At 41.1% G+C, this 16,745-nt stretch overlaps 1 protein-coding gene across 2 annotated transcripts in view; it reads left to right on the top strand.

The window, feature by feature from the left end:
- Positions 1–16,745, top strand: part of KIF26B (kinesin family member 26B) — a 462,886-nt gene that overhangs the window by 351,409 nt on the left and 94,732 nt on the right. For both annotated transcript variants that reach the window (XM_050950367.1, XM_050950368.1), the window contains 4 exons: positions 6,475–6,681; positions 8,071–8,164; positions 10,559–10,821; positions 15,135–15,318. In XM_050950367.1, the coding sequence (XP_050806324.1) occupies positions 6,475–6,681; positions 8,071–8,164; positions 10,559–10,821; positions 15,135–15,318 (748 nt within the window). The remainder of the gene's footprint in view (positions 1–6,474; positions 6,682–8,070; positions 8,165–10,558; positions 10,822–15,134; positions 15,319–16,745) is intronic.

The raw sequence follows: 16,745 nt of genomic DNA, 5'->3' as shown, positions 1-16,745 counted from the left end.
GACAGTGCAGGAAAGCTTCTAGCTTTACATCCATCATGTGAAGAAAGTATATGTGCATAAGCAATGAGAAGTTATAGATTTTATTGTGCTGTAATGTTTTGTGGCTGGCTACAACAAAATATATCTGTTGCCATTATTTACAGCAGTAACGGTGAGAAATTACAAAGCCCACTCTTCATTAACCTCCAATAAGGCTGTTTCTGCAGCCAGTGATTGCCATTACATTGATGGAGTGCTAATATTGCTCAGTAGCCCTGCTCTGTCTCTCCACTGAATACATCACAATCCCTGCCTCCCCTCACGCTACAGTGTACATCCAACAGAAGGTGCTGAAATGATTGATGAATGAAGCAGCTCGTAAAGACAAGCACACTGCCCAAAGCAACAGCTGTCTAGGCCTATCTGCTGAATAATTAGATAAATGAGCCTCAAACTAAATCTTACAGTCAGGGGTAGGAGGAAGTGAGAATATCCCCAGTGTTGAAGCAGGTCTCCAAAGACTTCTGTTCCCTTACTCCAGCCTCCGTTCCTGGTTATTAGTGTTTGATGCAGTTTACCTACCCCGTGTTCCGTACTTCACTGTCAGGAATCCACAAGTCCCCTGCAGGCATGTGAGAGAGGGACATATCACTGGCTTAATTTAGCTTTTTTTTCTTCCCCTGACTGTTGTAGTTTCCAGCACTTTCCATGCAGATTGAGAACATAAGAAAAGGGCCATGGTGGGTCACCAAATGGGCTTACCAGAGGGAAAAACCTGCAGTTAGGCCGTTTTCCCCTCTTGATTCAAGAACAAGAAGTTTTTGGGGCACAGTGTAAAAATTGGGAAGTGAGGCAGCCTGATTTTGTCAGCTTAAATGACAGTAGTGACCATTAGCAAATCTGCATCACTAACAGGTACTGTACAGTGGTATAGAAATAACAAAATTATTTCCCTATGCATAAAATGACAGTGCTATGACTGACACTACTGAGTGGGAACTGTGGGTAAATGGTGACCTTCTCATGCCGGTGACCAGTGTATATAAATACAGCCATAAAAGTGGTGTTACAATTTAAAACAAGGCCTGGTAATGAAAGTCTAAGCAGTATGGGCTTGATTCTGCTTTCGCTTACATTGATGCAGATCAAGAGTAACACCACTGAAGCCAATGACAGAGTGCAGAACTGGTGTAAGGGCACAATAAAGACCTATAAGCTGGACCTAAAACCCCTTGAAATCAATTAAAGGACTCCTACTAAATTCAGTGGGCTTCTATCAAGCCCCGTATGCACAATTGCGATCAATGGGCTTGGATTGTGCCCTATATGCTCAAGTTTGCAAGCACTGGTGCTGCTGCCCATGGAGTGTGCAATATTAGGAGGCAAGGCTTATGTTTAGGCAAAGAAACTTCACAATACAGAAAAAGTGAGCCACATTCTGAACTCATTCAAACCGATGTAAATCCAGAGTAAGTAGACTGAGTTAATCTGGATTGACATGGGTATGAGACCAAAATTTGACCCAGAATGTTTGTTTTATTAATAATGTGTGTTCCAGGAGCACGCTCTTGTGTCTTGCATTTTTTTTTTCTGTTATATGGAAACAATCAGAGAGGTGTATCTGAAGCTTGACACTGGCAAGGACCTGAACAATTATTGGGACTCAAATAAGAACTTCAGCAGGCAGTCTGAGTGGTCCTGTAAATCACAAGTGGTATATCCTAAACTCTTTAATTACAGAGGATTAGTGGGGAAGTGTAGCAATGGACTAAGGGAATAATGACACACAGGAAGCGAAGCATAAAAACCCAATTTCCTGCTTTTAAGGAGAAAAATCTCGATTTATAGTTCATTTAAATTGCAAGGCAAAGCAAAAAGTATTAAAGTTCTTAAACCCCGCTGTTCAGCTAACTTCAAATGAACTGCACTATATTCTCTCTTACCCAGAGCAGCAGCTGTGATCTTCAACCTGAAATTGAACTGAAAGGTTCCTGGAGCTATCCCCATAGCTGAATGAATTAGTGTTCTACCTTCCTTCATACTGCCTCCCTGGTGTAGTATATTGCATGGTCCTGCACTGGCTTTAAACCCATCACCCCTACCTGTTCATAAATTGCATGTGAAATGGGAGTTCAATGGGCCATGTGGCTCCATCAGTTCTGCCTGATGTAGTCAATTCCATTTACTATTGTCATAACCAGAGTCGGAGAATTTTCTTGTGTGACACCTTCACTATTAAGTTACACAGATAATAATTAGAATATGTAATAATAATTTGCACTTCAATAGTACCTTCCATCTGAGAATCCTTAAAGCACTTGACCAATGTGACTGAATGTAGCCATACAACTTTCCTGTGAGGGAGGTGGTAATTTTACCCATTTTACAGATTGGGAAATGAAGCAGCGATCAAGGAGCTCCTGTCTATGGTCACATTGCATGTCTTTGGCAAATCCAGCGATAGAGCCCACATCTCCTGGCTCTCATTCATTTATGCCTTAACCACAAACCATTTACTCCAAATACGAATATCCCTTTGATCCCTTTGTTTTACTGTGCTTAACATATAGTACCAGGATTACATGTGTGAATCTAAGTATCAGTATCCCCATTTTGCAGGCCACCTCTGCTGTATCTTATACCTTTTCTGTTTGTACCTTCTTCAACTATACCCAGTGGCAGCTGTCTTTGGACTGTAAATTATACTTATTTTGCACACCTAGGGCTTGATTCTTCTTCCAATTAATTTGCTATAAAGCAGGAATAACTGAATTGAAGTCAAGGGAGTTACAATGGAATGAAACTGGTGTAACGAGAGCAGAGTCAGGCTCCTACAAAATGCTGAATCAGTGGTTACCCTTTGTTACTACTCAGACTCACTTTTCACCTCAGTTATACACTGTGTTTAATTTACAGCACTATTTTTGTTCACATTAATTTTGTCCAAGAGATTTCCATGACAGTTGCATTTCTTTTTCCAGGTCTAGATTTGCCCCATAATGCATTGGTGTCTAATAAAAACCTGCCTATGTTCTATTAGTCTTTTTTCAGAGAAGACAGTGCTTTCAGAGGGGTTGGTAAAACCTCAGTCTCCAACTTGGTAACTGACTGTGGTGTTCCCCTAAAATATCTGCTAAAAGCCACATTAAGGGACATTGTAGATTTCAGGGGGAGAGATAGCTCAGTGGTTTAAGCATTGGCGTGCTAAACCCAGGGTTATAAATTCAATCCTTGAGGGGGCCACTTAGGGATCTGGGGCAAAAATTGGTCCTGCTAGTGAAGGCAGGGGGCTGGACCCAATGACCCTTCCAGTCCTAGGAGATTGGTATATCTCCAATTATAAAATAAATAAATATTAATTAATGGTCAAAGGGACAGCTCCCATGTTTAATAATTAAATGAATATTTACTTTTGGAAACTAATATAAATATTACCTATCCATACTGTATATACTATTTAGAAGAAAACTGTTTAAATTCATGTGGAAAATAATGATGTCAAGTTGATCCACTTTTTCATAGTCTTAGGCAATTTTTAAACACCTCCTCTTTGCCATTTCACAAGAAAGTCAGCTAAGACATTTTGGGTCTAACTAGCTCTTACAGCAGTTTTGACCCACTCCAGTTGAAATTAGTGGAGCTGCTTCTGATTTTCAGTCACGTGAGATCAGAATCTGGCAGTCCTTGCATCTGGTTTATAGTGGGCATGTACTAAGCTGACAATGGCACAAGGCAGTCCAGTGATTTGCCTACCGTTATTACACTGTCATAAGTGTCTCTCTTAACTGAGGTTACAATCCAGAATGCTCTGGTCAACATAATCATTCTTCACTTTGACGAACAGAAAATTCTCAGTCTCTTCTTCAAAACAAATGAAAGACCAATGCTGTGGAAATATCAATGTACATTGCAACGTAGTGTCATTAGCTCACCTCACAGGTACAGAATAAAGCTCACATATACCAGAACACCAGGAACTAGTAGGCAAATAATTTATGGTATCTATCTTTGGGGTCACTCCCTGATGAACTCGTGATGGCGGTTTATTCAGCATATTTGCCACTAACGATAGTAAATTTTATAATTTCAGCTACACTGGCTTTTTATGCCAGTGAGAGAGAGATCTGGCTCCTGAAACCTCTGCCATCCTAAGAGCAGAAACATTTGCTGGAGAATAGAACGGTCAATTATGTTAATTCAGCAGTGAGATGAAATGGGCCTAATTCTGATGTCACTTAAACAGGTTAAATCAGGGGTAACTCCACTGCAGCTAAGGGATGTAATTGAGATTGTAATTGAGATTAGAATCAGTCCTGGGGTGTATTCAGTCAGTTCTGCTCCCTGCGTGAAGTGATCAGGAGTTTGCAGGATGTAGTTGGTAGCACTCAAATACATCACCTGAACACACAGAAAAAATAGATTTTAAAAGCGCATCAGGCAGTTTGTTTTTATTTACAGTGTTATGTCAGTTTGATTTCCAGCAGATCAATCTCATGCTCCAAATGTCGGCATCCGTTTAAAACTACAGGGCACTGCAGAGAAAGCAAACAGGGAGCAAGATGCAAGCAGGAAAACCGTTAAAGGTTTATATTTGCTCTTTTGGTTTCTTACCCTGCTAGGGATTTCTAGCTGTGCTCCCTCCCTACCCCATTGACTTGACTCTTCCTGAACTGCCTGGAGAATTGCATCAGGAATAAATTAATTATTTTGAGCTAAATTCAGCCCTAGAGCTCCAGTGGGTGTAATTCCCACTTTCTTCAATAGTAGCTGTGCCTACCTACGGCAGCGCTGAATAGTATGCCTTTAACACAATATGGAAAGTGGGGAGGCATAAAAAAAAGGCTTTTTAAATTAGGGATTGGGGAGGAAGGTTAAACAAATAGTGAGGCTGAATAAATGAGACCAGAACCTTCTGCACTCCAGCAATGTTTCTCTGCTTGACCTTAATTGGTAGTGGAACACAGAACAGAAAGCCTGGGTACAGAGTCTTAACCAGACTTCCTGTCTAATGATCAAATTGTTTTCTCATGCTAAGAGATTTAGGGCCAAATCACCCCTTTTAGCCATGGGTGTATGCAGAAGGGAACACACAAATACTGAATGGACTACATTGATGCTTGGTATAATTCCATTGTCAGTGGAGTTATAGCAAGGATGAATTTGTCCCAGTGAGTTTGAACTCACCAGGCTTCTGATTTAATCTCATCTCAGTTTGGAGGGCTAGTGCCACCATGAACGGGGATCCTCACTCACAAGTAGTGCCATCCCAAATGGGGAGAGGAGCATTTGGCATTGGGTCCATTCCCCTCTTGTGCACACAGACTATATTCAGATGGTAATTTGCACAAAACTGCTCTGTTTGCATTGCAGAGAGAAAAAGATTGTAATTTGCCTCAAAATTCGGAAATAGTCTTCTCTAGAGGCATACATGCCACTTCCATAATGTTAACAGTAGTTATGCTTTCACACTATGATGAGGACACCACTTAATGCACTGCCACTTGCCCAAACTTGTGTGTTCGATACAACTGACATATTTAAGAAGCTTCTAACCATAAGTTCTGTCTGCTTGTCGTCTTGAAGTCAGTCTGCTTCCGGACAAAACAACACAGCTGTGACTTGAAAGGAAAGGAGTTGACAAAGATGGGGAATGTATCCTACAAAGTTCAAAAAGTCATGTGCCAAATACAAGTAAAATTACTGAAGGGACCAAAGCTGTGTTGAATTATCAGTGGTTTTGCTTATATGTAAATTGCTTATAAGTTTGGTTAAGGATACTGTATAACCTCATTACATCCCACAGAGTCTTAGTCATAGAAATAACACCTTGTTATGTACTCATCTAATGGATTGTGAGCTAACATGTTTTAACACATCCTTTTACGCTTATTACATTCCAGACCCTTGGAGATAATTTCAAAAGCTGACCATTAAAACTAGGCTCTTTCACAACTCTTTGATGACACTACGAACTGGGCATTTCATGTCGGCATTTGGATTAGAAATTAAAAGGTGTAAATTACAGATCAAACTTTTATGTGTTTGCTTTATTGATCAGTCGTCTTCATAGAAACAGCATCAGCCTCGATAGCTTAGCAGCCTAGATTACCTTTTGGTTTGTTTAATTGGTCTGCTAGGATGCAGTTAATTTTCTATTTATGTGAATCACAAGACAAAAAAGGTGATGTAATATCTTTGTACTAGAGTAACTGAGACATTAAAATACATTGATATGCCTGGTAATCATTAAATACACAAGTTGACCATTAAGGCAAGAGAGAGCGGGCTCTCGGCCTTAGTAATTGTGCACTTTAGGCCAAATTCTGCTTCCTTTACAAACACTTGGATGTCTATTGACCTCAGTGGCCCCACTGGCTTGAGTAAAGCAAGAATGATTTGACGCATTGAAATTTGAAAGCCCATTTAAAAAATCCTAAACTCTAGTATATTCAATGCTCTAATTAATTGTGATTTTCTTTCTGTGTTTTCTGACAGGTGAAAGTCATGGTGCGCATTTGTTCCACTCTTGCCCGGGATACGTCTGAGTCAAGCTCCTTCTTAAAGGTTGATCCACGTAAGAAGCAAATTACTCTATATGACCCATTGTCCTGTGGAGGCCAGAACACCTTCCAGAAAAGGGGCAATCAGGTTCCCCCGAAGATGTTTGCTTTTGATGCAGTTTTCCCCCAAGATGCATCTCAGGTAGGCAATGTATGACTTGGACTAACAGGGATCTAAGATGTTTTCCAGTTAGCACTAGTGTGCCCAAGAGGCAAATTCATACCTGCTGTAATTTCAGAGATTTCACTGGAGCTAGACCAGGGATTAATTTGGTCCATAGATGTCAGCAATACTGAGATAAATACGTTAAATCAAATCTCTATAATATGATGATCAGCTTTACTTTAATCCAGCGGTTCTCAAACTCTGAGTCAGGACCCCAAAGTGGTTCGGGACCTCATTTTAATGGGGTCGCCAGAGCTATCTTAGATTTAGGCTAGCTTTGGCCCCCAAATCCAGGGTGGCAGAGATGGGGCAGGGTAAGGCTTTAGTCCCCGCCCCCCCTCCTGGGGTTGTGTAGTAATTTTTAATGCCCGAAGCGGGTCACGGTTCAAAGAAGTTAGAGAACTGCTGCTTTAATCTTTTGCATTACATGTGCGATAAATCTTACTAGTGATATAAAATACTGCCTAGCCTGCGAATAAACACCAGATAACAGTATTTGATGGTACTCCTTCAACTATTTTTGGTTAGTAATTGTGTTGCAAGTCAATAATTTGAAGATGGCTAATCCTATATTCTATCCTCAATTCATTAAGAAGCTGAAGAATATTTATGTGGGTTTTGCCAGTATAAGACGACACAGGCTCTACCCCAGATATATAAATAATTAGTGGTAATATTAATTACGGATTACAAAACAATAGCGTAACAGATGTCTGTAAACTGGACCAATGGAGAAGCAACCATCAAGGTCTTATCTACAGTAGGAAATTTTCCCTAAAATTCTTAAATGTTGCTACTACTAGCGGAGCCCCAGCTGATGGGCATAGTGTAAGAAGTGGACAGAATAGTTTAGACAGGGGTCTGGGTGTCTGCCTGTGTTGTCTAAACCTGATCAGGGTGAATCTATATGACAAGGTGCTTAAAACAGCACCGGTTACCAATATCTTGTCTTCATTCGGGCTCCTACAATTGCTAACGGCTGTGGAGATTCAAAGCAAAAGTGGGAAATTTCAGAAAATATTTCCTAGTGAAGACCAGACAAAAGGGTTGTACATTGTTCATAGACTCCCACCCACCTGACAGCAGAATTGTAACACTTTCACTGCATTCAAAATTTGATAAACAGCAGCAAAAATGGTTGAAAAAGTGCAATTTTTAAAGAAAAAATGTAAACAAAAAAAGGCCATTAACTTCAATGGGGCAACTCACATAAGTAGGACATGTGAGATTGGGCCCTTAGAGATGACGCCATACTACTGGAAATCAGCAATGACATTTTGGTGCTGTCACAGCCATTAACATTTATGATGTTTCTATTAATTGTCTTATTAAATACCTTTGTCAATCTTGTTCTACTCATGGCAGGCTGAAGTGTGTGCTGGGACTGTGGCTGAGGTGATCCAGTCAGTGGTGAATGGGGCAGACGGCTGCGTATTCTGCTTTGGCCATGCCAAACTGGGTTGGTATTGTTACATTTCCTTACTCAAACTGCGAAGTTTCTACTTCAAGTCTTAAAAGATTTTTATTTTAGGTTAAGGAGAACAACAGCTTCTAAACCGCCTGCGTTCAGTTCACTATTATGTATATCAAATTGGAACACCTCACTCATGCAAGTGTCTTTTCCCTACCTGGTCCTCCTTTCTCATTTGTCCGTTTATTCCATTGTTACATATTGTCTAACTCCTAGATTGTGGGGTCTCAGCAGCATGGGCTGCCTTTGTGTGTTCTTGTTCAGTACTTTGTACAATGGAGTTCTGAACCCTGCCTGTTGTCCTTAGGCACTACTGCAGTGGAAGTAATAGTAATAAGAATAATTTGGTGATTGATGAATTATCGCATAGTAATCTACAGCTTTCATGAATATTTTCAGTGTTAGAAATCTATGCAACTATTGCAGTCTTATGGGCTGCTTACAAACTGATTATATTCCTTCAAGTATTTGATATTTGTGATTCAAAATGTAAGCACTGGGACTGGGTGCCTAAGTCACATGATATTTTTGGCTGTTCTTTGATGGATGACCTACCCATTATAAACCACTTTCTTTTCTGCCTGAAACAAATTTTATTTAATTATTAATTGAATCTTCAGTGACTAGCCAAAAATTTGCTTCTGCAACCATTTGCATGATCAAAACGTTCAATGCTGACAAAAAGAGTGTCAACAAAACAAGATTCTTTTAGAAGACACTAAAATTCTAACAAGAGTACTTGTGGCACCTTAGAGATTAACAAATTTATTTGACCATAAGCTTTTGTGGGCTACAGCCCACTTCTTCGGATGTGGGCTGTAGCCCACAAAAGCTTATGCTAAAATAAATTTGTTAGTCTCTAAGGTGCCACAAGTACTCCTGTTCTTTTTGCGGATACAGACTAACACAGCTGCTACTCTGAAACCTAAAATTCTAATGTAATTTTATGTACTGCTCATCCATATCTAGAGGTATCTGTTGGGAAATGCTGACTATTTAAAGGCAACAACTTTGCCACCTTTATTACTGCCTGAAAAGTGATCCCATGCTGTTTTACCAAGGAAAAAAAACACTTCAAGGAAACTTCCATTCTTCAGGTAATGAAGAAGTACAGTACACTGTCAGGCACTGGTTGTCTCAAATTGCATCCAAAATGGAGGCACCTAGAATTGATGAATACTTGAAGTCTCAAGCCTTCATGTCTTGCTTAAGGCCAGAGAGTAAGTGAAGCAATGCCAGCTATAGAGTCCATGTTCCCAGTCCAGTGTCCTACCAATTGGCCAACTCTGCCTCCTGATTTCCAGGTTTTTAATGATCTAATCTAGACTAAGATAAAGTATAAAACATTAGCTGACAATGTGCAGCTGCTTCATTAACTGCCTTCCCCACCATTCCCTCTCCTACAGAGAGAGACAGACAGTTTCACAAAGAGTTGTAAAGTCTAAAAATATCTTGCTGCACTAATCTTCTTAACATTAGATTCCACTTATGCCTATAATTCATTAAATGAAATAAGGTAAGAAAAAAAGCCATGAGAAATTGTCTAAAATGTATACATATCAATATCGTTTGTGTGACAGCTATAGAAAGAGCTATAAATGAGAGAGAGATTCAGAAAACTTAACTATGTGCAGTATTTGAAGTAATTCAGAAAACAGAGTAAGATAATACTGTATGCATGCTTTTAATTAGCAGATGTTTTAAACAGAGACAGGCCTGCACCAAAATCCTGGTTCCAGAGAACACTGAACTTAGGGAACATTTTGATCTGGATCCAAAGCCAACATCGTGGGACCACCTCTGGACCAGATTATATGATAGGTCGAGCTTCTGCTGAGTGTAGCTAAGGGAGGGATGCAGAAAAGAGCCGGCTGCAGCTCCCTGATCCCGGGGCCAACTCTGTGCGTTTCCAGCCCCAGCATCCTATACAACCATCTAGGGGCTGCTCTAAAGTATGCTGGCTAGTAACATTCCTCCCCACCAGGAGATCATTTCCAAACTAGGGATTGTTGGAGCACATGACACTCGCACACCCTCCACCCTGCCCGACATACCCTCTACACTGTTGGCTGCAGACTGGTGTAGGAACCAGCTATAGCTCAGCTAAGGATTCCGTGAATGTTAGAGGAATCTTCATCTAGGAAGATCTGCCTGTTTTTCAGCCTCTTTATGGTGGCAGAATGCTACAGAGAAATGGATCGCAACTCTGGATCTAGCCTACTAGATTTAAATGCTGTCATTTGTCCTTTCTTTCCATCTGTCTGTCTTTAGTAAAGGAAATGGTTTTCCTGAGCCTGTGCAGAATAATGTCATTTGACAGAAAGCTCTAGATGCACTGAGTGTAATTTAGTTTTCTTTTCTCCCCTCCCTCCTACCTGACAGGAAAGTCATACACCATGATTGGAAAAGATGATTCCATGCAGAACCTAGGCATAATCCCCTGCGCCATCTCATGGCTCTTCAAGCTGATTAATGAACGGAAGGAGAAGACGGGGGCCCGCTTTTCAGTCCGGATCTCTGCAGTGGAAGTGTGGGGGAAAGAAGAAAATCTGAGGGACTTACTGTCAGAAGTAGCTACAGGCAGCCTGCAGGATGGTCAGTCCCCAGGTGTCTACCTTTGTGAGGACCCAATCTGTGGCATGCAGGTAAATTTAAGATTAATTTTAAATGAAAACTAATCTCTAGCAATGTGATATTTAGGCTTGAAAAGATTAGATTTTCATCAGTAAATGCTGGTAAACATCAATTGCTCCATACACACAAAAGTGATAACAATATTTCCATCTATGATAACTGAACTTTCCAGATAGGCAAAGTAAGAAAAATTCTTCTTGAGAACTTATTCGAGTTTGGTTTAAGGATATTTACTTGTATATTTTGATGTGATGCTGGCAAATTTGATTTAACAGTTATTAAGCTTTAACTTTTTGATTCTCAAATTCTACTGTCATTTAAATAATTATTGTCCAACCCCCCACACCACTTTCCTGCAACTGTGAAAATTTAATTTTATAAAAATTAAAATATGCTTAAACCTTGATATTATTCATCAAAATTATAAAAAAAAATCAAATTCTGCCAAGCCTAGTGATATTTTTCTGAGCTACTAAGATGGTAGAATTCAAATTCAAGAACTACTTGAAGCATAAACTTTGCAGACTTGAATGTGTTTACTTTGAAACACACAAGAACTTTATGACCTGCAGCTGTGGGGCCATCTGCTTTCCCGGCCTCAATATTTGTAGCTCCAGTATGACTGATGATGAGCAGAGGTTGATGTTTGCAATAAAATTTGAAAACATTCAGAGCAAACAAAATTCACCTTTCCCCTCACCCCCACTAAAAAAAGGGAAGAACTGTGATCTCTTTTATAAAACAACAAGCTAAAATATTTACAGTATTGCACAAATAGCTGGAAGCCATTTCTTTGGCTGTTTATCTCTCTATAAACTACATTATTCATGGCACTAGCATTAGCAATGTTGTAGGAAGTATTAATAGCTACTTATAATTGTTGCCAAGAAATAAATGTTAGAGCTGGCCAAGCCAAGAATAACTCCAACTCTCTTCAGGCGTGGAGAGTCAGCAGGAACACCTAAGTAGTTCATATTACCTCCTGGGCAACCACTAGAAAGTCTATGGCTTTTTTACTTTTACTTAGTTGGTACAAAAAATGCCCACTCTTTCCTTTTGCTATATACACAGCAACAGGCCTTGTCCCTATGTGAGCTCACAAGTTGGGGGGAAATTCACAATGACAGGGCACAATTACAGTCTCTGAACCCTAAACACCTAGTAGCCTCAGGGCACCAATCACTCCAGAGAGGGGGGACAGTAGAAGCAGGACCTCAGGATGATGTACAGTATTGTCAACCCCAACTGTAAAAGTGCAGTATGTGGAAAACAAGGGCCTAAAGGTTTCGCAGCTTTATACAACACAACTGAATTAATGCTTGATATACTCAGAGGAAAAGAAGGTAAAATGTTTTATTAATATATGTACAAAATCAGCAACATGATTCCTATGTGTCATATTATTCTCAATCAGACTTTAGTGTGTATGGTTTTGAGGATGATCTTGTTGCTTACAAGGTGACGTTGTTTTAATATATATCTACCCCTAACTGTGCTCCGCATCAACTGAGAAAATATGCATTAGTAAGAAAGCAAGTAGATTAGTGGGACTTGGTTAGGCGGATTCTAACCTTCTAATGACTTTATTCACCCTTTATTTGGGCTCCCTCACTTTTAGAAGAGGAACTTACTCCTGAGCTTCACTCATAGTAAGGTCTGAAAAAGGAAACTTGTGGGTGTATTTAAACCTCTCAGACAAACAGGCCTCCCCTGTAGTCTGTGGACCAGCTCTGTGTATTACCAACACCAATGCCATCATCAGTGTATGTACAATTATTAAAAATTAACAGGGCATGGATTAAAAACTGGCTAACTGATAGGTCTCAAAATGTAATTGTAAACAGGGAATCGTCATCTAGTGGGTGTGTTTCTAGTGGGGTCATGCAGGGTCAGTTCATGTCCCAATGCTATTTAACATTTTTATCAATGACCTGGAAGAAAACATAAAATCATCACTGATAAAGTTTGCAGATGACGCAAAAATAGGGGGAGAGGTTAATAATGAAGAGAGGTCATTGATACAGAGCAAGCTGGGCACAAGCAAACACTATGTGTTTTAATATGGCTAAACATAAATATATACATCTAGGAACATAGGGAAGCAGTGACTCTGAAAAAGATTTTTGGGTCATGGTGGATAATCAGCTGAACATGAACTCCCGGTGTGACACGGTGGGCAAAAGAGCTAATGTGATCCTTGGATGGATATACAGGGGAATTACAAGTAGAAGTAGAGAGGTTATTTTACCTCTGTATTTGGCACTGGTGTGCCCGCTGCTGGAATACTGTGTCCTGTTCTGGTGCCCACCATTCAAGAAGGATGTTGATTAATTGGAGACAAGACCCATGAAAATGATTCAAGGATACGAAAACATGCATTATATTGAGAGACTCAAAGAGCTCAGTCTGTTTAGTTTAACAAAGAGAAGGTTAAGGGATTACTTGTTCACAGTCTATAAATATCTACATGGGGAACAAATATTTAATAATGGGCTCTTCATTCTAGCAGAGAAAGGTGTAATACGAGCCAATGGCTGGAAATTCAAACTTGGAAATGAGGTGTAAATTTTTGACAGTGAGGGTAATTAACCACTGGAACAATTTAACAAGGGTTGTTTTGGATTCTCCATCACTGACCATTTTTAATTCAAGATTGGATGGTTTTCTAAAAGCTGTCCACTAGGAATTATCTTGGGGAAGTTCTATGGCCTGTGTTATAGAGGAGGTCAGAGTAGATGATCACAATGCTCCCTTCTGGCCTTGGAATCTATGGAGCTGTGAATGTCATATTTCATAATCACGTGTCACTTCTCTAAACTAACATTCGATGACATAAAGTGCGCACACATTCCTCACGTTATCAAGAGTTAATAATATCTGACTTCATGCTCGCTATCATTTTGGAGAGAGAAGAGCAGTTTATATTCCCAACACTGGAGACTGTGACTGAGGTCCAGCAAATGCGATTGTATGTACATGACATGCTGCTTCATCTAATGGATTGCCTCCGATCAACTTGTGGGGGAAGACACGGGGTGCTTCCTCTCCTTTATGCTCTTCCTCCACCTCTCACAAGGGCTGAGTACAGTCTACAGACGTTTGGTTTCCCAGAGTGCAGGGACTCTTCAGTCCGTGGCACACAAATCATAGGCCTGCCCCTGCCCATCTGCCCCAGTCAGCAGAGCTGGCCAGGTACAGAGAAGGGAGCATTCTGGGGAGCTCTGGGATATATTGTGCCTCTCTGAAGGCCAGCTCAGACTTCCCCCTGGCACGTTGAGAGCCTGAACCTGTTGTTTCCTGCTGTTGCAAGGCCTTTAGGTGCTATTGCAGTGGGAAGCACAAGTCAGGGCAACCTTGGCAACCCTTGAACAGGGGAGGCCCAACCCTCATTTGCTTGGTCCCTTCACAGGCTGTAGCACAGTTACCGGGATGAATCCTCTCAATAGTTCTAACTTCTCCACACTGTGATTCCATTGCTGATATTAGCAAGCCTCTTGGTTGTCACATCTAGGGAGATGCAAAAACAGCACTTCCATGTGACTTTTGGGCTTTCTTTTTTAAAAAAACAAACTGAATATGTAGAGGAGCCTTGTGCCCATTGATGATCCCTGCTTCCATCGATGTGACTGAGAAGTGTTGTGTTCTTTTGTGGTTGTTTTAAACACGGGCTACAGCCAGTGCAAAGCCTCCTCGTGGACATTTTTGGGGCTTAAGTGCAGAGAGGGAGAAAAGCAAGAACGAGGTCCTGAGCATGTACAGTGTGTATAAAAAGACACATGAATTTATATCTCTGCTACAGTGGTTCATTTCTATGTTAAATCTCAAAAGGGGATAACGCAGTAATACCACTTTAGCAGCACAAACACTGTGGTAATGCCTGTTAACTGACAGCTCTGAAACTGAATGGCAATGAACTGCAAACAATGGTGGTTAAAAACCAACCACAAGTCCAAGGTAATGTGGTATAATACATGGTTTAAGGTTTAGGAAAGTAATGTAACATAGACACTTACATGTATCCTTCCACCCCCCAGGAGTACGTCTAGTCCTTAGATTTTCATAGAACTGCAGCCAAAGGTACAGCAATTAGGTACAGCCATAGATTCTCAGGCAAAAGCCTGGACATGGCAATCTATCTTCTGAAGCATCTGGTACTGGCCACGCTCACTGACAGGACAGCTGAACCCCGGGTCTGGTGCAGTATCACAATCCTATGTCCCTAGTGCATTTAGCTGTGCTTAGACTTCAGGGCACTAAGAATGTTACTTGCTAGTGCTGAACCTGACAAGGCTGCTTTATTTGCTTTCCCTGGGTTGCCTTGCAGCTTCAAAACCAGAGTGAGCTCCGTGCCCCCACTGCGGAGAAGGCTGCCTTCTTCCTCGATGCAGCGATAGCCTCCCGCCGAAGCAACCAGCGAGACTGTGATGAGGAGGACCACAGGAACTCGCACATGCTCTTCACTCTGCACATCTACCAATACCGCATGGAGAAGAGCGGCAAAGGTGGCAGTAAGTCATTCTGTTTTCTTCTGTGTCCTCGCCACATGCAGTTGTATAAACTGGTGTCCTTGAAAAGACTAGACGCCAAATTGTCTCCTGGTGTACGTTAGCTGATTAGCATAGCTCTGTTGAAAATGCCAGCAGAGCCCAAGTCATTAGTGATGAGAAGTTGTTGCTATCTGTTGGCTGTTCAGTTGCCTTTGTGATGTGAATTAATGGACAGGTCTATACATCGAAATGAAAAACACCATCAGACTTGGCCTTAATTATCACCCTTGCTGGGAGTCTCAGCACAGAAGCTAAGGATCAAAAGACCATGGGGACTGAAGGTTCTTTTCATCAGTAGGGGATAGCCTAAATTGAGGATGATAATACTAATTTCTCTATCGTGTCCATGTAGACTGGTAAACTCTGCAGGGCAGGGACTGTTTCTTCCTACATGTTTCTATAGTGCCTAGCACAATAAGGTCAACATCTCAGAGCTTCTAGGCACTATTGTAAAACAAATAATATTTAGACTGCAAATTCTTTGACTCAGGGACTGCCTCTTGCTATGTGTTTGTACAGTGCCTGGCACCATGAGGACATGCTCTTGTTTGGTAGCACTACTTAATGCAAATGATAAATAAAAACAATAATTCTCACTCAGTACTTCCCCAGGTAAAATTCCCATTGATTTTGAGGGACTAAGGACTTCTGGCTCTGGACCTGTTTTATCTTTTTTGTTTAAATAAATTGCAAGCCCGTTTGTTTTCATTGTTTACAGAATTAGCCCTTAAGAGGGTTCTAAGAGCTTTTACAAAGACATTTCTGTCTGTTGAAAGCATAGGGAAAACCACGTACCAAGAAGACAAAAATGCTTCAAAACTGTTGCAGGAGAGCCTGTTGCACATATTGTAGCAGTCCCCAGAGCAGCAAGTCGCTGTGAATGCTATAACATACCGGCATGGCAACCTGCCAGCTGTCCCACATGCTCAGAAGCAAACACTGTCGCCATTCCCAGCACTTGACCTTTTGGGTTCCCATAAACGCTTGCCAGACAATGAATACAGAGTTGCTTTACTCGGGCTGCCAGAAACAAATATTGCCGTTACCTGTGGCACTGTGGTCTTGAGTTACGAACAAAAGATAGTAAACACAACACTCAGCAGCTCCCAATCTAGCCCCTGGGGGGCCGAATAGTACAGGCAGTGAAGGTAGGGCTACATGGTCCTAGTGCCAGGAGTACCTGCATTAGAGCCAACAGCATGCTGGTCAGAGTCCAGTCCTTTGTGTCTGACTTGTTACCTTGTTCAGACTCAACCATACAAACCACCCCCCGCCTTTGCAGCCCATTGCTTGGTATTCATCACTAACACTGCCCCCCTTCCAAGCAACGGGCTGCTCCCATTCTGGCTTTCTGCCCTTCATTCCCATCTCCCAAGCTGTCCATACTT

The sequence above is a fragment of the Gopherus flavomarginatus genome, chromosome 4 (assembly GCF_025201925.1).
Source record: "Gopherus flavomarginatus isolate rGopFla2 chromosome 4, rGopFla2.mat.asm, whole genome shotgun sequence".
NCBI classification, from domain to species: Eukaryota; Metazoa; Chordata; order Testudines; family Testudinidae; genus Gopherus; species Gopherus flavomarginatus.
This window is presented reverse-complemented; position numbering and strand designations above follow the sequence as displayed.